We start from the raw sequence: 26,128 nt of genomic DNA on the forward strand, positions 1-26,128 counted from the left end.
GATTATTCTAGCGCTTTAAGAAAGCCACATCAATTTTCCTCAGATCTGGCACTTAGAATTTACAAAGCCTGGAATAAAGCAAGAAAGTTCAATTCCTTCACTGCTAATTGCCATGAGCAAACTCCAGATCGAGCACACTTTAGCACAAGTTGTATTAAAAACACAATAGATGTGCTAATTATGTTATAATGAAATGCATTTTTCCATAGAGAGAATTTGATTAAACAGCTACTTGCAACTTGTAGCAGGGATTCTCATAAAAGTTTTCATTATTCATTTAATTAATATGCATTTTAATATCTTATCCCTAAAAATATATCATAAATTATTATTTTATTACATTGAGATGCAGAAGTTCGTGCCATTTAATAAAGGTTTTTTTACTCCCACCCCATTAGAAATTTTTATGAAATAATGACTTGTGATCAGAATCCTTGATAATGATCAAAGCAGCGCTGAAAAGCTGCTTGAGTATGAACACCCCCCCACCGCTGCGCTTCCCAGGGAGAGCAGGTGAGCTACGGTCCTCTTAAAAAACCAAATTTCCACTGTTCAGAGAAAGAACACTTGTATCAGGTATTACGCCATTACAGTCCAGTACGACTGACCAAGTACTGGTCCAGTACACTGTCAAGAAGAATGTAACAGGAAATCCAGTGAGAACAGAAGGATTAGTTACAAAAGGAAAAAAAAGATACAGTATTCTCTGAGTTCTGTTCTTCAATTACCACGTTCTTCCCTTTTCTGCTTTCAGCAACAAGGGCTGAGGGTAGCAGCAGAAGGGCCCAGGCAGGCTGGCGGTCAGAGCACGGGTACTGTCACTCGGCCAGGACTGTTCTGAGAGAGTCACCTAAAGCCACACCGGGTTTTTGGAGCTTAGAGATCAGAGTACAGATCCACCTAAATACATTTATTTTCAGTGTTTTCACTCCTATGCATATGTCCCGCGCAGGGGAAACACTCACGGGTGGTAGTAAACATGAAGATACAATATCCTATTTGGCTAGAAATAACAGTTATACTTATTTCCATTAAGGACAGAAAAGAATAATCTCCATCTTTTCTGACATACTCTCGCTTCCTACTTTTTTTTTTTTTTTTTAATAATTGTTTCAAGTTTGAAAGCATAAGAAATAAAACTCTTGTATTTTTGGAATGCTTCCTGGAATGAAAGAAATCAGAAAGGTGGTATCTTTCCCATTTAAGAAACTATCACAATTTTAATGTAGCACAAATCATCAAAGTCTTACCAGGAACTGAATAAGAGACTGATCAGATCAAAGTGGATGATTTAGCCTAAATCTAGTCCATAGAAAAAGCATGACAGAAAACAAAACCAGCAAAAACACCCTTTTAGTCTGCATCAGAAAAAGGAAAAGAAAACAAATCCAGCAAAACTCTTTTACGAGCAACAAAACCCCCCGGATCTCTGCTGACCTCTCTCAGCTTCCTGACTTTGTTTCTGCCTGACCTGAAAGAAAAGGGAAAAACGGGGTTTCCTTCCACTTATCCCCAGTGAGGGGCTGTCCCACCTGCGTTCCCACAGCATGAGTTCATTCTAGTTAATGCCTTCATCAATGTCACAATCGATCATAAATCTCTGCCATTCTCTCATTCCTCATTAAAAAGGAACCTCTGCTTGAAAGCCAGTGCTCTGAATGAAGTTACCAAAACAGGGAGAACAAAGCAAGGCAGCATTCACCAGGCAAACTGATCTAAAGAATAAGCCAAATAAGGTTTTTCAGAGAGTCAGTAACAGCTGGACTGCAAATGGTCCACAGAGCTCTTCTGGCAGCCCCACTAGAGCTCAAGGCCTGACCTGCGATGCCGTCTACAAATCAGGACATTCTCCAAAGGAAAGGTTCAAAAGGGGACGTGGGGGAGCCATCTGCTGCTCTGCGCTGCAGAGAACCTCCTCTGCTGCAGATATTTCTTGGGACAATGTCAAGCCACTACAAACTACTTTTAGGCACCTGGGGCAGTATAGAGAAAACAGTGAAATATGAGTCCAAATTCCAGCATTTTAAAATGTCTTTCTGAACAGCTGTCCATGCTTTCCTCTCCCCATTTAAAGAGCAAACCTGAAGAATCTAAAAATGCTGAAAGCTGAAAGGAACCTGAAGTGCCAGATTTTCCAAGGAAGGAAAATCTTTTTTTTTCCTTTCCCTTTTCCACAGGAAGGAAGGAAGGAGCCGAGCTCCTCTCCAGCGGTGGCTGCCGTGGCCAGAAGCGACCGCCTGGTGGCACCCCATGCCAGCTCTGCCAGAAGCCAACGCCTGGTGGCACCCCATCCCAGCTCTGCGACAAGGACCGCTCCTGCTTCCCACCCTCTGCTCTGCTCCACCACCTCACCCGACATCTCGCTCAATAAAACTAATCACTCCAGAAAGTTAATTCGATCAGTTTCAGGCTTTCACGCTGGCTTCACAAAAACACTCGGAGCTCTCCAGAAGCCAGAAAGGCTGCAACACCTGGATTCATACAGGAAAAAGCAGCGACCTTGTTCAGGCAGGAGCTGTGAAGGGCATGAAGGGCAGGGAAATAGCTCTGGGGAAAGGATGCAAGCTCCAGATGTCTACTTCATTCAGACGTCAGTCCAGATCGCCCTACTTGGGGCATGTTTGCCCATCTGCCAGAAGGAGTCAAATACTATGTCCTGCTCTTTTGTCATATGACATTGAAATCTGGTTTTGACAATAAAGATGTTGTCCAACCTTACTTTAAAATATTTTTCCCTCCAAACCAAACTGCAACTGCTAATTAGGATTTTCTCAAGCAATACCAAATAATTTTTATTTTCAGACACGCTCCCTCACTCCTCGGCAGCAGCAGAGCCACCTCAGCCTGCTCCGCTCACATGTCTGTTCCCCTGGTGCACGTGGGTCCCATCCTGCCACCATCCGCTCCTATCTGTCCCCACAGACACCGGGTACCACACAGCCACAGGCAGGGCTCGGCGAGCAAACCTCACAGGACCGCAGCTCCCACCCTGCCAGGCCCATTCTCTGTTAGGGAACCAGAGCGCGTTTCACCCATACGTGCAGCTGAGAACAGCTGAGGATTTCTTCCTAAAAGAAGAAAGTTTTGGTTGGAAAAAACCTTTAAGATCATCAAGTCCAACCTTCACCTAGCACTGCCAAGTCACCACTAACCCATGTCCCTCAGCACCACATCTACATGTCTATTAAACACCTCCAGGGATGGTAACTCCACCACTTCCCCGGGCAGCCTGTTTCAATGCTTGATAACCCTTTCAGTGAAAAAGTTTTTCCTATTATCCATCCCAAACCTCCCCAGGCACAACTTGAGGCTGTTTCCTCTTGTCCTATCACCTGTTCCTTGAGCGAAGAGACGGATGCTTGAGAACGACATGAGCTCTGCCACTGCAGCCAGGTAAGGATCCAGAGCAGCAAAACCCCCAACCTTTGTGACCAAGGCAGCCTGGACAGGGGTCAGAAACACACGGTGGCCATGCCCGGCTGTGCTGCCTTCTAGTGCTCAATAGCAACAGGCAGCAGGAGCAGAAGGCAAGGTTAGCAGGGACCCACCAAGAAAGTCACCCGTGCCAAAGAGCTGGCGTGAAGGAACACACCTAGAAAGCCAGCAGAGGGGTAGAGCAGGGGAGGCAGCAGCGCTGTGTCTCATGCTGACACAAAATCATTATCTCATTCTGTTGACTTGGCAGTGACCACTTGTCACCTGAGTGAGTAATCACATCTTGAACAGACTCAGATCTGTCTCTCGGTACCTGCAGGGATCTGGCAAAGCTGCTCATCAAGCCAGGCAGAGCAACTGCTCGGAGTAAGTGAAAAGCGTTATACCCTTACTGAAGAGCCATAAAAGAGTGTTAGAACATTGCCAGCCTCCTCTTCTTCCTTTAAAGAGCTCTGAGTTAGCTAGAAAAATTAAGTCATTCTCTTCAATCCTAGTAAAACAAGCTCCACAATTAATTCCTTCCTATAGATAGATGATTAAGCATCAACCCTGATAAGAACTGGGTTTGTTGAATTTTGTTGCAACATCTGGATTTTTTTGGATGTTAATGCAAGTACTTGGCAAGCAGACGAGGTGTTCTACGGGCACAGCTGTGTATAGTCCATCTGCTGTCACACACATCACTTCTGAGTGAATTGGAAGGCCCACGTGGCCTTCCAAGAGAAGGCTACCTGGCACAACACTACACGGGCACCAGAGACCTACGCAAAGCGACTGCCTTTGACGTAGACATATTTGAGGAGGAAATTTGTGACTAATAAACAACATGCACTAATGAAGCCCATTTGCAAGAGCAGAACTCGGGGCTCATATCCCAGCTGTGACCCAGACTTCCCCTTGCATCTCAAGTACCTCACGTAGGCCCAGATTTTTACCTTTACGCAGCAGGTGTTTAAAGTGGGACTCCCTTCTGAAAGGACATCTGGCCATTGCTTTACTCTTCATGTGCTCTTCACAGCAACCATACATATACACTCCCCCACATCATCGCAAGGGTTAGTTAATATGCATTAAAGCATTCTGAATAAGTAACGTTCTCTAACGCTTACATATTTTAAGGATGAAAGCTGCAATACTATTCATTATTTTACAGCACACTTCTAGGCACGAGAGATTTTTGCAAAAGATCTACAAAGACTTATAATTAAAACACCCTCCCCTGCACTTATTTACAGCTCTGCATGGTGCGCGTAGTACTATTCCCATTGCAATTAACAGAGAACCTGGAGCATAAGGCATGAGTAGAACCTGCATTTCACAGGTCACTGTGAGCAAGAGTGATGGGTAACACAGTTAATATCAGGGAGAGTTAGAGCAAGGTTGTCAAGTACACATCTGGAAGTTAAAATTACTGTGTTCGGCATTTAAAATCTGTGGCATAGCCACAACGAGGATTTATTGCAGGCAGAAAACACTGGTGAGAAATAAAAGCACCGGTTTTACTTTTATGAGATGCTAAACAAGTGACCAACATACCTCATGTGGCTCCATACGGGATGGAAAAAAAACATTTAGTCAAGGGATTCAAGTTTCAGTGCCATTCAATTCAGTTTCATTACTTCAGTTCTGCCTTTAAGAAACATGTTTATTTTAGCCATTCATACTACTTACACCAGGCCTTTATTGCAGCTGCCCAAATTATCCCATTTTAGACCACAACAAGTAATCAACACTCAGCTGGTTTTCTTGCATAGTTCTAAGATTAGCTTTTTTTAATTTCTACCCACCTCTGATGTTTTCAGTCACCAGGTTCAGAGGCCCTCTTGTTCGAATCCTTTAAGGCACAGGAAAGGACTCACGAAACACATTCACTGCTAGTTAATATTTCCTCTGACAACGGAACGCTCATCCCAGGGCAGTTCTGAAGACTCCACAGAACAGCTGGACAAACCTTCGTTCCCATGTCAGCACCTGGCTGGGCGAACGTCCAAGGGATCAGCCTTGGGAGCATTCGCATGTAGAAATTAAATTTAAGAGCTGACACACTTCAAACGGGGCTAAACTGGACTCGACTTAGATAGTGAACAACAAGTAACATGCACAACCAAGGTTCTATACTGTATGTGTTTATGCAGTGCATTTTATTTTGATGCTTCTCAAAGGTGCCTAGAATTGCATCGCTATAAACAGGACCTGCTTCTACTGGGCACTGACGCAACAGAAGGTGCGTAAGTCACACTGTGAAGAATCCCTATGACACGGCCCTAACGCACAGTAACACAGGATTGTTCACAGGGTACTTGTCTCTGCAGTATTAAAGAGTCAACGTCCCAAACCTTTTCTTTTTTGCTAGGAAAGGAGAGGCCTTCACACACCAGCATTCATACAAAGCCCAGTAGTGAGCAAATTTGAGTCCAGAACTGCTACAGACTTTAGTTTAAGTCTCTGGACTTAACGGCTAGCAAACCGCCTGAATGAACATTATACCCTATTTATTTATTTATTGTTGGAACTCTCAAATATCTATATTAATCCCAAAGAAATGGGAGAGACTGAACTCCAGGGTAGCTAAGCTGATAGAGCCAAGTCCCTGAAGGAAAACAGATTCTCATCCACCGATTCCCAGAAACAGCCAAAAATGCTAAGCACCGTCAATGGCCCAGGAAAGCATCCCCGCATTCACACACTGGGTCTAGTAGTATTCTTGATGTGATGCCTTTAGAAGCTAAAGTCTTCCTGAGGCTTCCTGCCTGCTGAAAAAAGACAGGGCATTCCTAAAGAGGCCGCCTGCCCGAGTTGCTGGCAAGCACCCACAGTGTGCAGAAACTGAAGTTTACTGAGTCTCTTCTCGCTGCAATGAACTGGCAATCTGCTCTAGGTCCCTTAGCAGAGGAAGTATTCTGAGTGCAGATCCAAACTTCTGCCCACCCACACATGTTAATACAAGTTCAGTGGCCGCCGGATTCTCTTAACCCTGAGAGACTTCCCAGTACTCCATACGGAGAGAAAGGGCCTGGTGCTGATTCCATCCCTCTTCAAGCAGAGGAGATGAAATAGGAACCAAACTGTGACTGTCAGTCCACTGTGATTTTCCTGCCCTCTTCCAAGGGACAAGGCTCTTACTGACCACAAACGCTGCGATTACACTGTACCCACACATTCAGCTGCCCATTGCCCCACAGGCAGGATGATTTGGGAAGAGTCAATGCTGTCCAGAGGATTCTGAAACATACAGATTGCTCTGGAACATTCACATTGCCCTGGAACACAGATACTGCTCTGCGTGCCTCTGATCTGAACAAGGCCCCACCAGAATGAGAGCACAGTTCTACGTTATAATCTTTGGACAAACGTTAAATCACAGCACAGTACACTGCAAGCACCAAATAAAGATTTGAAAGCTGGGTTATAGGACCCTGAAGATATGTTTATCATAGAAATGCTGGTGGAAGCTTAATTACAGTGATACTACTATGTGCTGCTCTGCTAGGCAAGCTATTTAAGTCCTTTCAATGATGTTTTGATGTAATGGGAACAGTTCAAGCTGCAATAGCAGGTTTGCAACACAGAAAACATTATAGCAGTTGATCTTATTCCTTCCAATGCACTCATTTTAATATGTTTTTTTCTGCTGCTTCACCTATCAGTTGACCTTATCTCCAGAGAGCACAACTGCCTTTTTTCTGCCATCGGGAGCCAGTTATGATTTCCAGATTCAGCTTAGAGGAGCTTCACTCAATCTAAAATCAGCATATCTTTTTCACATATCTCCTTTATTTGAGGAAACTGAAGGGTTCTTACTGAATGCTGAGCATGTGATTGTGCTGCACCCAAGTAACGCTTTTCTGCTAGGTTATAAAGAGCTGCAGCACTTACCCCCTCAAGAAGCCCGAGAAAATGAAATACCCACTAGATATTTCTACAGAATTAGCCAGAGGAAGGACTAAGAGAGTGGTCTTCTGCAACGGAAGACAGGGCATAGAGCCCAGAGGGAAATCAAGCCCACTTTGTCTACATAAAATTCACAAATGCCAGTGACAGCAGCACCTACTGAAAAAGAACAGAGCATCAGAGCACAAATTTGACCTGCAAAAAGACAATCTATTCAGTGTCACTCAGCTCTTAGGCTCAGATTGACTCATCTTCAATGGTAAGACATGATCTAAGCCAACTTGTATACAAATGTTATTGTCTGCCATTTATCCTCAGTCTCTAATACCATGTTTAAATATTAAGACATTTTGTTTAATCCCATCTCTAGCTACAGCTTCCCTAGGATTCTGATTTTTCTTATGAGTAATCCTGTTTTTCATGTAATAGCCTAATGATCTGTCAAATAATGGTAGACTATTTGCTCAATTAATTGCTTATTTTTTTAATAAGGCATTCTAAAACGTAGGTAATGATTGTAGGCCTATATTTCTCAAAGGAATAAATAAGGTCAGATCACTTGAATTTTCCTTAACTTAGCAAAATACAGTAAAAATACATTATTCATATGACAGCTTTATATGGTCTTGTGTCTTGTTACATCCTTTTTTTTTTTGCCCGTTCCATCCACGCCGATGACAAGACCTTCTAGGGAAGCACCATGCAGGTCCCAAATCCAAGTTCCCGTACAGCTGCCTAAGAGCCGCTTCAGGATAGATGGACTCTCTAAATAAATCTCTTCACAGCAACACTAATCCCTTCCCATCAATAAAAGGAGTGCTCTGCTTTACTCTCCCTCATCTTGGAGCCACCCCACAGGCTTACATCTGCAGGAATTTACATGCAGCTGGATATCAGTTTATAGTAAGATCTACATCAAGCCCCTCACATGGGGCAACTAAAGGGAAAAGAAAGAACGAGCATGTACAAAAAAGCCTAAGTGGGTGGGACACATTTTCATTTTGTTGTCAGTTCACATTGTCAGAAACAAAATGATTTTGAAAGTACTAGAAAATCAGTGTAATAACACTGTCCTCAGCATGGCTTTGAAATCCATTTATGGGAGCCCCACCAGTAAAGCACATATATAATTACAACTGAAGTCATATTTAGCTCCAGACTAAACACCATCATGAGGCAGTGTGTTAAATAATGCATTTCCCTAGTGCTTTTTATGGCATATGTGATCATTTCATACATTAAATTTATTTTTTTGATAATCCATTCTAGTAGCTTCACAGCCAAGGTGCACACGCTTTGTGAAGATTTCAGGGAGTGGGAAGTATCTGCACCCCGAGAAGCCATCACCGATACAGACACATTTCCCTGTGTTTGGGCTGCGCTCGCCCTGCTTCACCTGGGACTCGAACTAACCCCCAAAGGACAGCAGTATTTGGGGAAACGAGAGCCTCCGTGCTCCGCCAACACCACAGCCTCACCACTTGGCAACGTGAGCAGGTTTATCCTCTGGCCTCTGGGCAACCACCGTGTTGTAGTTCCACACGCGTACTCCTCAGGTGGCTGCAGGAGAAGAGGCAGCAACAACAGCTATGGGCACTCTGCTCTCATTGGCACTGCAAGGAACGTTACCTCAACAGATATAAAACACAAACAAGGGCTTCCTATCTTCCTATCTTTTATATCTTTTAGTCCCACTACTGAATTTTTTATCAGTATTTTCCATGCCAGATGCACATGTGTGTCAGCCAGCACTGGCTTTCGTGTTGCCAAAATAACAGTAAATCAACAAAAGACAGCAGTTAGAGCAGTGATACCAGCTATTTTCTGGACAGTTATCATGGGAATATCTTTGTCAATGTAATATGACATTTCAGAACAGAATGGAGACACATTCTTCTATTTTAAAGTGTGGTCACTGGAAACTGGCTGATAAATTGACATGGCAATCTCTGTATTTATTCTTTCTCTGTTATTAATGTTTGTTGTATTTACAAGAAAAGAGATGCATCTTCCTTGTCAGGACAGCAAAAGCATGTGCCCTTTCCTTCTTAAACCTTGGGAGTTTACAATCAATCTTTCTGGAGATACAATCTGCTACAATTGCTCCATAGCAATTATCTCAAAATCTGGTAGTACAGATCATACAGAATCACTATTATACATATATATAAAAATAAATAAATATTTTCAATGGTAAGATTTAATAGCTATTTAGTTTTGGTCTTGACTATTACTAAAGGACTAAAATAAATGTGCTATCTTCATTTTGGCCATGGATATTACTTAGAAGATTAACATGCAATGAATTTATTATGTAGAAAATACGAAAGTCTACCAGTGTATAAATAACTTCTGAACAACAGGATTTACACTTCCTTGTGCCCCAGCTAAACTTGGATCTTTGTTCTCACCACATAGTGGCAGTTACAGCTAAAATGCAGCAGATGGCACCGGAATGGATTTTGTCAATACATTCCTGTTGTGGATTTCCCCCAAATACAGCCACAAGGTGCTAGAAGCCCAACTTCAACCAGGAGTTGAACCTGGAGTTTTACATTACCCATAGCGAGCATGGACACAAAGAAATAACCAACAGATGAACACACCAGCTTAACTTTTGGAACCTAATTTGGTAAAATGCAGTACCTGTTGGTGTGTCACTGTAAAAGCCCTCACAGTTACTTGGTCGGTAGCAACAATCCGAGTGCCCCAGAATAAGCAAAACTCGACCTTCTCCATACATTCCAAAGCCTGAATAACTGTGTTGGGGCGGTTTTTTTTAAGTAACAACGGGCTCTCAGACTGATGTAGAGTGTCTCACACAGACACTGCAGCAGAAGGCAACACAGTTGAGTCCTTCCCCCCTGTAACGATGGGTTGAGCAAAGGCGACTGTCTCTCAGAAATGATAAAACGGGCTCCTGAGTGTTTTTTTGGCACAGGCAGGAAATACTGAGAGGTAGTTTTAGATCAGCTTGGAAATCAGCAGTTCATACAATTATTTTATTTAGTTTTGCTGCCTCTGCTCATATTCTCAAGCCCAGGTACCCACCAGTGGAAGAGCCAAGGCTGGTGCAGGGGATGCTGGCTGAAGGCACCCCTTGCCATGCAGCTGGGCCACCGCCAGCCACAGCCTGGGGACACGCCAGGGAGAGAGAACAGAAGGGGCAGAATTGCTGTCCACGTCCCTCACATCTTCACTGTCAGACTGTTTTTTGTTCTCCCAAGACAACCATCCTAACGCTCCCAAGACCAAAGGCCTTTTAGATATACAATAGCTAAAACGCTATTAGCGGTAGTGAGAAAGCTAAAACAAAGGAGAGGATGTAGGATTTGCCCTCATTGCTTTTCCTCACAGCCAAGCTTCATCTGTTGGGAAGGGATCCAGGTAAGGCACTGAAATTAACTTCACACTACAGAACAGGAATGCATGAATTACTGGTGCTTTATGCTCCTAGTCATGTCAACCCTGCACCGCATCCTTCGTTCTGACCTGAAAGGAAAAATACCGGCAGCTGGAACGACAGCTTTTTTTCCCCAGTGCACTCGCTTAGGCTGTTGTGTAGCACATCTGAAGAGATAACTGCTAGATGACACAGAAAAACAAAGATTTACATAGCCAAAAATACCAGAAACGAAGTAATCATTTAACAAATCATGACAACGAGGCTTAATGCTGAAGCCTATTAGGGTAAAATGAATATTTCATTTACAGGATTGAACAGATGCTCATCTTGGGACACTGTAGACCTGGGCTACCTTGGGACCTGTTTTTCTGCTAGACCTCTGAAACCAAGTAGGATTGGAGCTAATTGACACTAAGGTCAGAATCTGCACACGATGTTCATGCGTCTACTTTAATCTTTAATGGCAGCTAGTTACTGGTAAGAACTTCCAACAATCTGAATAAAGGACCCCCTAAAATACCGAGCTTCCAAATAATAAAAGTACAAAGCATATTCTGGAATTTTTTAAAAAAAAAAGTCAATTTTCAAGGTAAGAACCAAAAAAGCCAAAAGAAACCCAACCCAACAACAAAGCCCAGTTGCTCTTTGCTTGCTTTGGCCTCTGACTGTCAGCACATCTTCAGTTAAACCTGGAGAAATCTGGATTCCTAACATAGCCACGGTCATCTGCCCAGCCTGTAATGCAAAGTAAGGAAAGCAAGAGTGGCAGCGACACAGCTCGGGTGCATGTGTTCCTACCATTTCATTTCTTCTATTGGCCTTTTGATAAAAGTCAATTGTCCTTTTAAGTACTAAGGAACACAAAAGTGCCCTTTGCAACTACGAGTCACGAACTCAAGCAGCCCGTGGCTTCCTTCCCTTCAATTCCTTTCTGTTTTCTCCACTGATACTTAATCATCATTTCCCTCCTCAGACACTGGCCTTTGCTCACCCACACCCCAGAGTGGTCATTCACAGCCGCTCCTTTATAATTTTATCCACAATTTTGAGACTATCTTGTTTTGTCAAAAGGATACACAGAGGCTGACCAGCAATAGATACAGCTGATGTCTTCAATGTGGTGCAGCACCCAGCTCATCTCATTTCTTTTGGCCTTTTTACTCGTTTGTGCCACGCTATTGTTTGCTCTCTCCACTGCATTAAACGCCATGCCCGAGGTGTCAGAGACGAAGTTCTACCCTAAAGCCCAGTGCAATATTTTTGTATTGTAAAACCCTCAGGGTCCATTCCTTTTGCTTTGCCTTGCTCTGTCCCTTTTGTCCCCAAGCCCGCCTTACGCTTCTCTGCAAAGGAATTGCATAAGCCACTTACTGCCCTGCTTTCCCTCCTCTCCAAGTCACTTATCCCTGCGCTTCTCCTTCCCAGCATGTGAACTTCTCTGGCTCCTGAGGTTTTAAATTAATTGACAGCTTGCTTATCCTTCTGCATATTTATTGCCATGGGTTAGAACTATTAAACAAGACAATACGTTACATCCTGACTTTAACCATTAGTAGTTTATAAAAAAATACATCTCACTTCCTAAGTGGTGCCGGTCTGGCAGGATACAGGGAGAAACACACCCTGATAGATTATTTTTAATCTGTTTCATAGAAAATCCGGCTGCATTTTAATCACCCTCTGTGCAAGCTGGGGTTTGTCCCTGCTTTCTGTGTCTCACAGCAATTCTGCCTCACCTTTACATAAGGCAGAGCATTTTATTCTATTTGCATGCCCATCATCAGCCAAACCAGGTTTGAGTCTCACAAGGGTTTCGTGAGCCTGAGGGCAAAGCCCCAGGCACCTCCATCTCCAGTCTGCATCTCTTCCTCACTATTATGAAAAACATTCACAGTTCCAGCGAGGAACTTCGCGCCTTTGCGTATTTATAAATTTTTCACCATCTTTCAGAGATCCTACAGATTCACAAACACTTCATAAATAAAACAGTAATAAAACGGAGAGATACCGGTTTGTGTATTTATTGTTAAAACACAAAAGACAATGAATTACAGGGGCTTTACTTCGCCAAGGTGCACTAAGTGTTTCTTGCAAGTACACAACAGTTTCAGAAAGATAAAAATCAATTTTGGGTCACACATATTTTTTCTTTTGCTGCCACACTGGCTTTTTCTCCTTTGTACTCTTCTTTTAGGTTAACAAATGTATTGCTAGATTCATATGCTTGCCTGCACTAATAATTCTGTAGGGTATGCCTTTTTCCCCCAAGAGCTCTCTATCAAAAAGCCTCTTTTGAAAAGATTACTGATAGCAAATGGCAAATACTTTACTTTAGTGTCCATCTGTATAAAAGAAGAAATAAATCATAGAACTCCTGACCTCCACCAGGGTTACACTGACCAACAATCTTTTAAATAGTCAAGAAACTAGTTTGTAGTGTGAAGCTTTCTTTGCTTTCACTTGTCTTTCCTCCGCCGCCACGAGACCCCAGGCACTCCCCAGCCAGGAACCGGCTTTCCAGTACGCACACACACACCCCCCACTGAGACCACGGACACCCCCCACCTTAGGAACAGGGATCAGTGTTTTATGTGACTTTTAGCACCAAATGCGACACCTGTGTCAAAGAGTGGACCAACAATATATAAAATGTAATATCCTGAACATGCAGAATTACTACTATTACTGGTGGCACTGGTGTTACCTAATTTTAAATTCAGTCATATTCTATATTTATAGTTCTGTATCTCCATACGTTATTATTTGTTAGTACTCCATTGGCCATCTTTAATTCCAAAAAGTACCATTAGAATTTATGATAAATTCATACAAGGAGTCATGGAAATAAACACGGAGACTCTGCATTCACTGTCAGATGCCTTAAGGTCCTTGAAAGGTCAACACAAAATAAACTGCATGATTAACTATAAATTTAATTAAGGAGTCTCAGAATGAGAGGGAAAAGAACACCGAGATCAAATTTTCCATTTTACATCCTTAAACATTACCTCACTTGGCATCAGTAAGACTGAAATCACCATCAGACAGGGGAAATATTATTAGTTTTTCAATAACAATCTCAGTCCAAATTATTTCCCAGCACACACATACATATTCAAAAAAATATCTACGTCCAGAAGGCAACGAGAGCATAATCCACCACCTTCCTCAAAAATCTGCAAGCAGGTGAATAAGTAAGAAACTAAATCTGGCCCCACTCCAAAGCCTAAGAGCATCTTTCATTCCACAGAAAAAGACCGTTGGTAGCTTTAAAAATCAGAAAAATAGCCCCTGAGAATTTGGGCATGACATAAAACTCCTATAGAATACTTTCTTGACATAGCAGCTATAGAAACAGAACTAAGAGCCTCTTCATTCTAGATCTCATTTCTTTACAGGGCAGGTAAAAGAACATGACTTCTGCCTTTGGGCCTCAGTGCCGCTGTAAAATATTTTTTATTGATAAGTTTCATCGGCATTAATAATTTAAAATTATTTTTCCTCTTGGCAGATTTTATGCCTAAAGAACTAAATCACTTGATTTAAACCTCTAGAAAATATTTTTCAAAATAAATTTACCTGTCCTAAAATGCTAACTGAAAAATATTACACAGTAGGCTTTATATATTTGAAATTCCATCCTTTTCATTAAAATAGCTGTTAGCACAGAGGAATTTCCTTTTGTTAGCAATTCTACAGTATGTCCAAACTCAAAATATCTTTAGGATTTTGCTGGGAATTCATTCTACTTTGATCATATTCAAATCCATTGCTTGAAAATTGCTAGCCTAAAAACTGAAAACTATCTTCACCCTAAGATTTCTCAGAAATGTAATTTAGTAACTATTAAATAAACAAATGAATTTAAAAATCTAACCACCCATCCTAAGCCTTCTGGAATTCCATTCACAACAGATGTCATAGCCCTAACTGATTTCTTTGTTTCCCACTACCCCTGCTTGAAAGACAAATGAAAAATTTTCCTTCAAAAGGATTCTTTCTATTACATTTCAGAACCCAAGGAGCTGTGAAAGCACGAGATGCTTCCTATCAAATCCCAGTCCCTCTTTTCCCAACCTCCTTCCAGCAGCAAGCACAGATTTATACAGCCTGGCCCAGCCCACGGTGCAAACTCCCAGCCAGGAACGCCCTTAGCCCAGGGCTGGTGCTTGCCCAGCACAGCCTGGGGATGCCCAGTATTGTGGCGCTACTGGTCTGGCACCAATGATTAATCAATTCTGCTCATCCCGAGGCATTTCAGCTAAGACTAATTGTATAATCCAACTGACATTCATTTCATTACCACCTTTTCCTTAAAAAAAAAATATGATGAACACTATCCCCCCAAACGTCTCCTTACTAATACATAAAAATTCTCCATCAAAAAAAGAGGTCTCATTAGAGCAATAAAATATATTTTGCCCAATAAAAACTGGCTGTCACAAGAAGTCCGCGCGGGCAGAACCAGCACCGAGCTCCAGGAATCTCAAGTGAAACCCCAGGAGAGGGTAAGCTGACTGGAGGAGGTCTGGCACTTCAGCAGACTGCACTAATGGTATCGTTTTATAACAAAGTCCCTAGATTGAAGAAAATGTAAAATCATCCAAGAATAAAATTATCTGTCTCCAGAAAGGGTTTCTCCCTGATTTCCCCTGATCAGTAAACTGGGAAACACCCATTGAGGACGGCAACGTCCATCCGTAAGGAATGTAACTCCGAACCTCACCTGAATGCATGTGAGGTCTTGGTCAGCCACCTTCCCTCTTCCTAAAGGCTGGGAAAAAACTTCCTTGAGAACGTAACTGGACACACAGGCCATAAACCACCAGAGACAGACACTGCTCTGGTCCTCCTTGTTTTGTGGTGTTACAAGAAAGACAAGCTAACCCATGGAAATAGATATAAGCAGCACAAATTCTGAATATTTTTTAACTTTGTTCCAGCTCTTCCAAACACAGTCCATAATCTCCTATGTAATACACTATTTATTTATGGAAATTTTTCTATAATACAAATCTATTTTACCAAAACAGAAATGGAGATGTAACAAAAATAAACAGCAATGTAAACTGTCCATAATATCAGCCTGACACAACACATCCCTGCTGAGGCACTAGGGGGGCGAATGAGTCTGGCCTGAATTCCCCAACACTCCAGGTTCCATTCAGGTGCACCACTGACCGAGAAAACCAGGAAAAGCTGAAAGACACACAGAATAAAAGAGCAAAAAGCTGCCCCATCTCCACACACGTGTGATACAGATTGGGAAATTAGCAGGGTGAGTAAAACCTAAAACATTCCAGCAGATTCAAGATGCACATACTGAGCACCGGTGAGTACCCAGAAAGTTATGGGCAACCGTGAGATGCTCCTGCAGGCTGTGAATGTGTTGTACATTGTGCTAGCTGACCCAGAAACAAATGTTCTCTGGCTCAGAAGTAGCTGCAATTCCTCCTGGAGATAAGGGCAGGGCTGTCACAGACAGGGGGCTGAAGCCAGGCTGAGACAGGCAGTTTTTTCAGCATTACCAAACACTAAGCAATTTCCTGCATTCAGGCAGTTACTAAAGCCTCCGTATTTTCCACAGGTTTTCAGCTGATGTGATAGTCTAAGCGTAGATTTTTCAGTCAAACACGAGACTCCAAGTACGCCAGGATTAAAGGCAATACCGGCACTATGGCTAAATGTAAGGCACCATTTGGGAAAGATGCCATCACGAAAATTTGCAGAAGCACTAAGCATTAAAAGTTCCTGAAATTTAAAGTGGAGAAAATATTTCAATATCCTTAAGTCCAGCCTTACATGCCTACATGAATCTTCACATGCAGAACAAGGCCAAGGGGGCACACATCCAGAAAAACTCATGCGCGTATAGATTGACACCTTCGTGCCACAACTAAACAACGAAGAGCCTTAAAATAAAGCCATACAGTTTCCATTTATTGAAACAATAGAGAAGGAGTCTTTCAAGGAGTCAAATATTCTGAGGGGTGGAAGAACTTAATCACAAAATAACTTCTGCAGCAGCATTTTGGGGGTTTTTATAGTAGGGGTGTGTTAAGAACCAAGGTACTATAGTTTTGGCAAAAGCCATAGTGAAACGTACTTGTGAATTTCCAGTAAACTCTCATCTCAACTGCCTGAGACTCACTCACTGCTTACCTGGGTTTAAAAAGAAAAGGAAAAAAAAAAAGACAGGTGATCAATGACAGCAGGAAACATTTTACAGAAAGAGCAGAGAGTTCACAAGCTTTACATCCACCCCAAACTTCATTAGAACTCGGAATCCACCACTACTGAACCAAAGAGAAACTGAACAGTGTTGAGTATCTGAAGGGGGCTACAGGAAAGCTGGGGAGGGACTTTTTACAAGGGCGTGTAGTGATAGGACGAAGAGTGATGGCTTCAAACTGAAAGAGGGGAGACTGAGATGAGATCTGGGGAAGAAATTCTTTGCTGTGAGGGTGTTGAGAGCCTGGCCCAGGTTGCCCAGAGAAGCTGTGGCTGCCCCATCCCTGGAGGGGTTCAAGGCCAGGTTGGATGGGGCTTGGAGCAACCTGCTCTGGTGGGAGGTGTCCCTGCCCAGGGCAGGGTGTGGCACTGGGGGGGCTTTAAGGCCCCTTCCAACCCAAACGATTCTATGATATGCTTGAGCATCTGCTGCAGCCCCATTTTTTCCCGTCTCTAGCATTTATCGTTCACAATGAGAAACGTTTCTAAGACCCCTGGTAACAAGTAGATCTTGCTGTTGCAAAGTGATTTTAGCTCTCACTCGGACTACATTCTCCTCCTGGCCCCCATCCAGCCGCAGCGCATTATCCCCTCGGCCCCGCTCCGATAATCCCGTCCATCCCCGCGGGTTTATTCCCAGGCAGTCCCCTCCCTCCCCGCCTTTCAGCCCGAGTGCGGAGCCGGGCTCGTCTCTCTGGAGCCGTTATCCGCCTACAGCTCCTTACCCAAGCACCAAATCCCCGCAGCGTCCCTTCCCTTTCCCCGGGCACCGCAGAGGGAGGGGAGGGCGCGGGGCCGGGGTTGCTCTGGGCCCCCAGCACCCCCTCCCCGGCCGGCTCAGCCCCCCCCCCCCCCCGCCCTCCATGTGCAGTGCCGAGCACCCCGCGGCCGCCGCCCGCCCCCGCGGCGGCTGGAGGCCGGGCCGGGGAGGGGGAGCTCCGGCCGGCCCCCGCGGGGCGGAGGTCACCCGCCTCCCCCCGCCCACGGCCGCCGGCTCCCTCCAGCCGCCGCCGCCGCCGCTCCGGCCCCGCACGCAGGAGGAGGCGGCGGCTGCGCCCGCCCGGCCGCCCGCCCGCCGCCGGGGAGCCGCGGCGGGGGCGCATGGAGAGACCGGCCGCCGCCGTGTGCTGGGGTAAGGCGGGATGAGGTGGGGGAGGGGGGGGAGCCGCGCGGGGAGCTCACCTCCGACCCCGCACACCCGGGGCCCGGCGGGGCGGGTCGGCCCCCAGCCGGGCAGGGCTCGGCCCGGCCCCGGGGCGGGCGGCGGCGGCGCGACAGGGCGGAGGGGGGGCGCGGAAACTTTGTGGTACTGGGGAACCCCCTCCCAAAAGAGAGAAAGCATCGTTCGTCCCCCGGTGTCCCGTCCCCCCCCGTCCCCCCCCCGTCCTCGGGCTGTGCAGGGGCAAGCGGGGGGAAACCCGCCGGGGGCGGGCGGGGGGCAGAACCGGGACCGTCCCCGGGCACATAGTGGTCCGTCGAGGGAGAAATCCAGCCCCCACGCCCCCTGTACCGCACCCGACCCACCATCAGCAGCTCCCGGTTTATGTGCAGCTGCAGGAGCAAAGCCCCTCTCTTAAGAAATCTGAACGTTTTGTTATTTAGGACACGTTTTACTCGCGTGCATTTTGTTATCTACAAGTATAAATCTTTGAAGTGCAAGTTATAAATATTAAAGCTTCAGTGCATGGGGGGGGGGAGGGGGGGGAGTACGTGTATCAAATTTGAGAATAAATTTATTCCAGCCCAGTTTGACATACGTACGCCTAACGTATTCGAGATGCACTTAAACAAAATTAGGAAGCAGTTCTTTTGCTTTACAACGGTAGGTGCCTGTTTCAGAGCCTAGGGAATGACTTAACAACAACAATTAGCATATTTATATAACACATTGTTGTTTTTACACGGGCTTTTGAATCTAAGAGGCATTAAAACCATATATACTATCATTTCCTGAACTGGAGTGATTCCTGGAAGTAGGAAGCAATGACTTGTTTGGTTTTTTCTCTCCCGTTCACGCTACATCCACGCATATATTCCGAGCCTGAAACACGTAATCCTGCCCCAGTGAGCGCGGGTGCACGTTAACAACACGCTGTGCCTTCAGCTGACATCTGGAGGCAAAACAAAACCAAACTGCTATTAAGTACCTTTTTTTTTTTCCTCCGTTTTTCCCTCCTTAGTTCTTTTCTTCCATCTTCCTCTCATCTCTGGAAGCTCCATCCGTATTGGAATAGGCAGCAATTATTCCAATCTCTGTAAGTAGTCTTTTTTTTTAAAAAAAAACACTACATTAATGGCATGCCTTGCAGTCATGTACAGCTGTAGGAATATTATATTTAAAGGCCTCTAGGAGATAAACATCAATCCATTAAAAAACAAATAGCTTCCTGACTAAGGAAACAACGGAGTTAACAGAAATGGACAAATTTAGTTAACCTTGTGATTTTTATACAGACAAAACTCACAGAAATGAATGAGAGAATTGTCTGAAATAGAGGTCCATAAAATTTAGTGTAAAGTACAAGTACTTCAATATTTCCTTTTTAAAAAAAACCCTTCTTTTCAGCGTTTTCTCCCACAACAACAAATTAGCACATAGCTGCTAAAACTCATTTACAAATTGAGCACACTGACATCAATCAAAATTTCTATCATTTTGGCACTCACTAGTGAAACAAATGCAGCGAAAAATTACTTCCAGTCATTGAAATAAAACAATTCCTGACATTTGACTTCCTTCTACTCTCCTTTTTATGACTGACTTTTGTAGTTATTACATGAAAGTGTTTTGAAAAGGAAATACAACATTATAGGAGCCAATTCTGCCCATGTCACTGGTGCTCTTTTGGCAGAAGCCCACATGTATGCAGGGAAGCACAGAAGCGTGTCCAGTCTCATAGAGGAAAGAATGCATAATGATAAAAAATGTACGCACAACAGCTAAAACAACCGAGACCTCTCTCAGAGCAAGGGCTGCAGTTCAAGAAAAGCCATGCTGAAATTCTGTAACTAGATTATGACTTGGGTAACAACTTTCAAGCCAAGATGGCCCTCGTGGGTGAGAAATCACATCATTAAACTTGAAGTTTAAAGAAAGAACAGGCAAAAAGTTAAAAGTTACCTTATTTACTTTGGAACATACATGAGGGAACAACGAAGTCAGGCAGCCGCTATCATTCACAGACCAGAAATATCATCAAGCTTCATGTTTGCTGCCACAACCAACCAACTTGGAGAAATTATTTGTGGTGCCAAGACCAGCTCCTGACAACACTAGGGATCTGTAGGATCGAACCCTGAGATAACTTTGGTAACCAGAATAACTTCAGTTGGGAAAGCTGAATAGAGTGCAAAACCGAGGAAATGCAAGCGGTGTCTTTCAGATTGCCTGGTAATCCCTCAAACTTCCAGAAAAAACATGTTAAAGTCGGGCTCAAGAGCAAATGCTAAATTGGTATCTGCTGATTCAAATTGTTCACCCTCTGGCTGCCTCATGGAGGACCAACTGGCATCACCTAACTCACAGAAAATACATAATAACAACACAAAAATGACAGACAATTGTAAATGCTTATGTTAGCATAGCTACTTGCAGCAGCCTACTCTTTTATTAGTGAAGTCCCTGGAGACTTGGCAAAAAAATACTTGTAACGTGCTTATGTTGTTACAGGTTGATATTGCAAAAATGTCGTTTAGATTATTCTTCCTCAGAACTGTTGGTTTTACATTACGCATCACTGAATTTCACTGAATTTTTTTTTTAGAGTTGGAAGGGACCATAGAGATCATCCAGTCCAACTGCCCTGCTGAAGCAGGATTGCCCAGAGCATGTCAGAGCATGTTACTCAGGACTGCATCCAGGCGGGTCTTGAAAATCTCCAAAGAAGGGGACTCCACACCCTCCCTGGGCAGCCTGTTCCAGTGCTCTGGCACCCTCACCGTGAAGAAGTTTTTTCATCAAATGACATCTCAGAGCATTTTATTACATATATAGTCAGTATACGTTTGGTTTAGATATTCATATCAGAATAACAAATTTTTATCCATTCTTCACCTTCATGTTCCTTGACCCTTAAACTGGGATTTTTCCCTGCTATTATCCCTCCCAGAGAGACCACTTCTTTGTGGCAAGGAAACTTTGTATTGCGTTAACTTTAGATTAGTGGAGTTTTGTAACAGAACTGTTGCAGCAAACAGTTCAGAATAGTCTGAGCATTGCCCGAATTTCCAAATGGGTGCCTACATCTCTTCAAAATGAAGTCTTCTTAAGACAGTGTGTCTGTTCTACTTTGGCCTTAACTGAGTACAGTTCAGCCAGGCACAATGTTCTGACCTTCTATGCAATAGCTATCGTGATTTATTACTGTAATGCCCAGACTGTGGAATGTTCTACTGACACTAACAGATAATATTTACACAATAGCAGGTGGGTATTAGCCAAGAAAAATAAAAACCAAACCCAACTGTGGCTTGTATTACACTTTCATAATGAAGATGGGAAGAGACTGGTGTTATTGCTCTGTACCAGAGCAGGTCCTTCTCCATGAAGGACACCAGAGCGGATTCTCCAGCTGTACAGAATTCAGGTATCGCAGGCGCTAGACCCGTTCACACTCCCTACGCTCAATTTCCTAAGGAAGTGCAAATGCCCAGGAGCAGGACCACAGTGGTTTTCATACAGATTCGGCTGGGCCTCAAGAACCCTGCTCTTGTACAGGACAAAGGGGTCAAGTCCAGGCAGGCTAATACTCAGGGATGGATTTAATGGAACTTTCTGATCGGAAATAAAATTTGCTATGAGCTTTGTTGCTTTAGATGTTTCTTTCTGAGAGAAACACTGGATTTTCTTTGCTAAGTGTTTTTAGCTTTTGGTCAGGTATGTTTGTTTTTTAAAGTAAATAGTCAGTATTATCTTTAGGAAATAATGATGACAATGAGTGTAAATCATTAATAATCAGCAGTCATGAACCTCAGGCACTGTTTCTAATACTTAAATGAAGGGGGCAGGGAGGGAAACACACGCTGCAGTTGCCCTCCTCTAAGCGTACAGTAAAGTTTCATCCCTAGAATAATGTGCTGTTTATTTTCCTTCACTTATTTTTTTTTCCTTGAAGTGTGGATCTTTGCTGAAGGCACCAAAGAGGCTCCATCTCCTTTTCCATAAAGATAGACCCCATATCTCCCTACAGTTTTCCACACTGCACTTCAGGCTTTAATGACTCCAGCTGTGCAGAAGGGAAGGATGCTCAAATGCCTCCAGAACCGCACCTCAGAATTCTTTGTTCTTCTCCCTTAATAAGTCATATCCTGCTCAGTATCCCTCTGCCATCAATTAAGTTTTATGATGGCATGAAACCATCCGTTACATCAAGAATGATTTTTTTTCACCTTTTCATTTATGAGACTGGAATCTGCACTAGGAAGGTATCAATTTCTCTCCAAGCCTGACAATTTCTCACACTCCTTTACGAGGATGTAGGCTGACAACTCCTAATCGCTCATTTCCACTATAACTACTGACTTAATGCTTTCGTTTCAGCAGCTTCTCCCAACTCCTACCTCCCATTCCTGGTTATTATTTGATATCTAGTAGAGAGAATAATAGATTAGAATTCATTCCTATGCAACTGCTATGCAAAAATACAGCTTAGAGTGCAACCCTGCTCCCTAGCAAAGAAACAGAAATCTGTCTTTAGTTTTTGAAGGGGATCTCATCAAACCAGTACAAGCAGCCACACACTGAGAAGCCCCTCAGAGAAGAGCAAGGGGGAGATGTTTTAGAGATGCTGAGCACTATTAACTCTTGCAGTCTAACATTTCTTTATTCTATAGTGATTGTATTTGAGCTGTATGTTCAAGCACCTAAAAATACAGTAGATTCACAGCCACCTTTATGCAGAACATCTCTGAAGGAGAGGTGGACACCTAATTGATTATGAGCTTGTGTAAAACCTGCTTAGAGTCTCTATCTTCATACTTTGGAAATTTGGCCTCAAATTCAGAGCTGGCAGAAGCAAGCAATTCAGTTGGCTTTGATAGCATTTATGCAAACAGTGATTTTTAGCTCCAAGATTTGTTACATATCTTGCTAGAACTTCCTGAAATCCCTCAGACTGGTTTTTTAAAATAATGACATTATATGACATTGCGACACCTACAGTCTTCCAGGACCTGCATGAAGGTAGTGACATTCCAGCCAAAGCCACTTGATCACTGTCTATTCTTAATGCAAATACTGCTTCTATGACACTTAGTTTCTTTGGCCTCTTTAATTCTAAGTGTCTTATCTTTTAATTGCTGTTTTTAGTTGCAAGCATGTTAATCCACTTACTTCTATCACTAAAATGAGGATTTTCCTTTAAGCAATTGTTTTCTTTCTTCATTAGAAGCATTATAAGAAGAAACAGTGAAATACATGCAGTTTTAAATTTTTTTTTATGTTTGAATCTCTCCTGTTGGCGACTAATCTTATTTAGTTTCATGGTTTAAGAGAAGCAACTTTGTAAGCATCTGATCTTTACAGGTTTTTGGCATCCTAGCTTTATTTTGAATTCGCTGCAAAATTCTTACCGGATTACTTCTACTTAAAAAACCCAACTAAGACTGGAGCTTTATCACGCTAGGTCCTACGCAAACTAACTGCCTTGTCCTTCCTGATTGCAGGTGTCCAGATAACACTAAAGGTGGGAAGAGAAAAAAAGGTCAGCAGAAAAATTAATTGCTTTAGATTACCTAACAATTTAAAGGGAAAGGAAGGCTCTCCTGGCTCCTGGGTTGGTCTCTGTCCATGACTTGGCACTGACTCTTGCAAACCAGATCCTGCACGAGCTATTTTCTCTCGTAGCATGGGTTTTCTTCATTTTTGTCCACTCCCATATCTGTCTTTGTTCTTGGGACTGAAGGAACAGACTTGCTGCAAGATATTTTCCAGAACATTTATTCTGCTTTTACTTTTTCATGTGCGTATTTTATGTAGCTGAATTAATTGCCTGCAGACAACCAGTCGCCCATCAGGCTTACACCTGACAGAGAGAAATATTCTGAAGTTAAGTGTAACTTCAACTTTCAATTCCCACTGACTTAGGACAGAAAAGTAACTACAGCTGCCCTGTAATGTTTTTCTAGTTAGATCACAAATACAGGTGGGTCTCCCTTCCACCAGGGAACCCAAGAGATACACAGGAGTTCAATATTTTGCATCAGAAAGTTCACACCTCTGTCAGTAGAGCAGCTTTCTGAGTCACTCTAAATCATTTAATAGGTTGCTTCCGATTTATAAACATTGAAAACGGGCCACAGTTTACAGAATAGGTTAAATCAGGGACTTCTACAGCAAGGACTCAGGATCCAAAAGAAATGAGCTTCACAAAAGAGACCCCAGACCCTCCCGGGGAGAGAGCAATACAGAACATGGCAGAGCACCCCACAGACTGGCAGCTATTTGGTCCCAGATGGAAGACTAGCTCTTACTAGGACAGCCTCATGTTCAATGTTGCTTCTAATCCACACTTAACCATCTCCTCTTATTAACAGAGTTCAACATTTTGGGCTAAATGCTCCCCATTTACGATTATTTACAAGTTAGACTGAGGTACACAATGGCCATTTTCACTCTCCAAACATGCACAGTACGCAAGCCGTTAGCCCGAACAATGGGCAAGAAGTACAAGACTTATTAAAAAAGTAGGTCATCAAAAGCCCAAAGCAGAACAGAAGAGACTAAAGTTTTTAGAAATTTGTAAACCATGTTTCCTTGTTGTCATTTTAATGTATTGCCCTGAAACCTGCCTCTAAATGTGCAGTCATGAGGCAGCCAACTACAAGATCTCATTCCCTCTTCAGCAAACAAATGTAAAAACCCTGCAGACTTGGGCAGACAATAACAGCTCTGAATGACAAATTAAGACTCCTGGTTTATTGCAGGTGCCACATTGACAACTAGCCCAACAGTATCTAGTCATTTGGTTTTATAATTATAACTCTGCCTCAGAGAGACATCGGGAGAGGAGCGTGAATCCAGAGTGATTTCTTGTTTGGCTGGAATGTGATGCTCGAGAGAACGCACACACTGCAAGAGAGCAGCAACAGAGAGTGGCTACTGGGGAGGACTTCTATGCATCATTTGAAGAGTACACTAAACTACGCTAATAATCACCCTCCTCATGCTAAACACATTTGTGGAATCAGATGTTCCTTTAGAAAGAATATGAGACATTCAATAATAGATTAAAAAGGCAGTTACGAGGAGTTCATGCTATTGTGTGCTGAGGTACACGCTGTACAGGACATTGCTCAGCATCAGTCCTGAGCAGAAATTGTCCTGATGGTTAGGGAGAGCACAAAATCAGAATAGCACCAACAAAGATTTTGCATATACAGTCACTTTTAGAAAAGACTTTGCTTTTAGAACAGCACAATCCTAAATGGAAACACGAGTGGAGCCTGTACTTTTGCAACTTGATTCTATTAGCGATGTTTAAAAACCTGACAGAAGTCTAAAATAAAAAAAAAAAAAAAGATAGAGAAAAAACCCCTATGTTCAGAGCTACACTTCTGTGCTTCTGATTAACAAATAAATAAGTAAATGTTTCTACTGAATGAAACAAGCCATAAATTGGAAATTTTCCCAAAGCTGGAGACATAAGATTATGCTTCAGGAGCACTGGAGCATCTACAGAGGTAGGACTAAGAACTTTTTCACAGATTTTCAAACATATAAAACTATGATTCCCAAATACAGCCAAGGACAGCATGGTAAAATGCAGGGCTGAACATAGTGTCAAGGTATCTTAAAAGTATAGAAATGACATCTTGTGTCTGTCCTCTGATTTCAGGTTATTGTAAATTTCTTCAGTTGCCATAAGTACAAAAATACTCAGGAACTGAGGGGCACAAGAAGTCACCAGAGATAAAAATCTCTCTTCCTTATATTGTGTTTTGCGTGGGTTTGTGTCACGCTCACCTAAATCATCTAAGCACAGCAGAGCATTAAGCATCAAACCAACCTGTGCCATGCGCTGTTTATTCTCTCACCCTCTCGCCAAGCTCAAGAGTTGTTAAATGACGCCTCTGTCACTGGAGGATCCTCCTTCACCACCACTTCCTGCAGCTGGCGATGAAGGTTTCAAAGCCAGACTGCAGGCAAGAACCAGGAGGATGACTTTC

The 26,128-nt window shown here is 43.2% G+C and overlaps 1 protein-coding gene across 1 annotated transcript in view; it reads left to right on the forward strand.

Annotated features, from left to right (window-relative positions):
* Positions 1-18,002: 18,002 nt before the first annotated feature.
* The window catches only part of BEAN1 (brain expressed associated with NEDD4 1), a 43,265-nt gene continuing 35,139 nt past the window's right edge, over positions 18,003-26,128 (forward strand). Inside the window, exons 1-2 of the mRNA XM_074158130.1 lie at positions 18,003-18,095; positions 19,144-19,218. Coding sequence (XP_074014231.1) covers positions 18,065-18,095; positions 19,144-19,218 — 106 coding nt within the window. The 5' untranslated portion in view covers positions 18,003-18,064. The remainder of the gene's footprint in view (positions 18,096-19,143; positions 19,219-26,128) is intronic.

Source organism: Numenius arquata, chromosome 13, assembly GCF_964106895.1.
Source record: "Numenius arquata chromosome 13, bNumArq3.hap1.1, whole genome shotgun sequence".
Classification (NCBI taxonomy): domain Eukaryota; kingdom Metazoa; phylum Chordata; class Aves; order Charadriiformes; family Scolopacidae; genus Numenius; species Numenius arquata.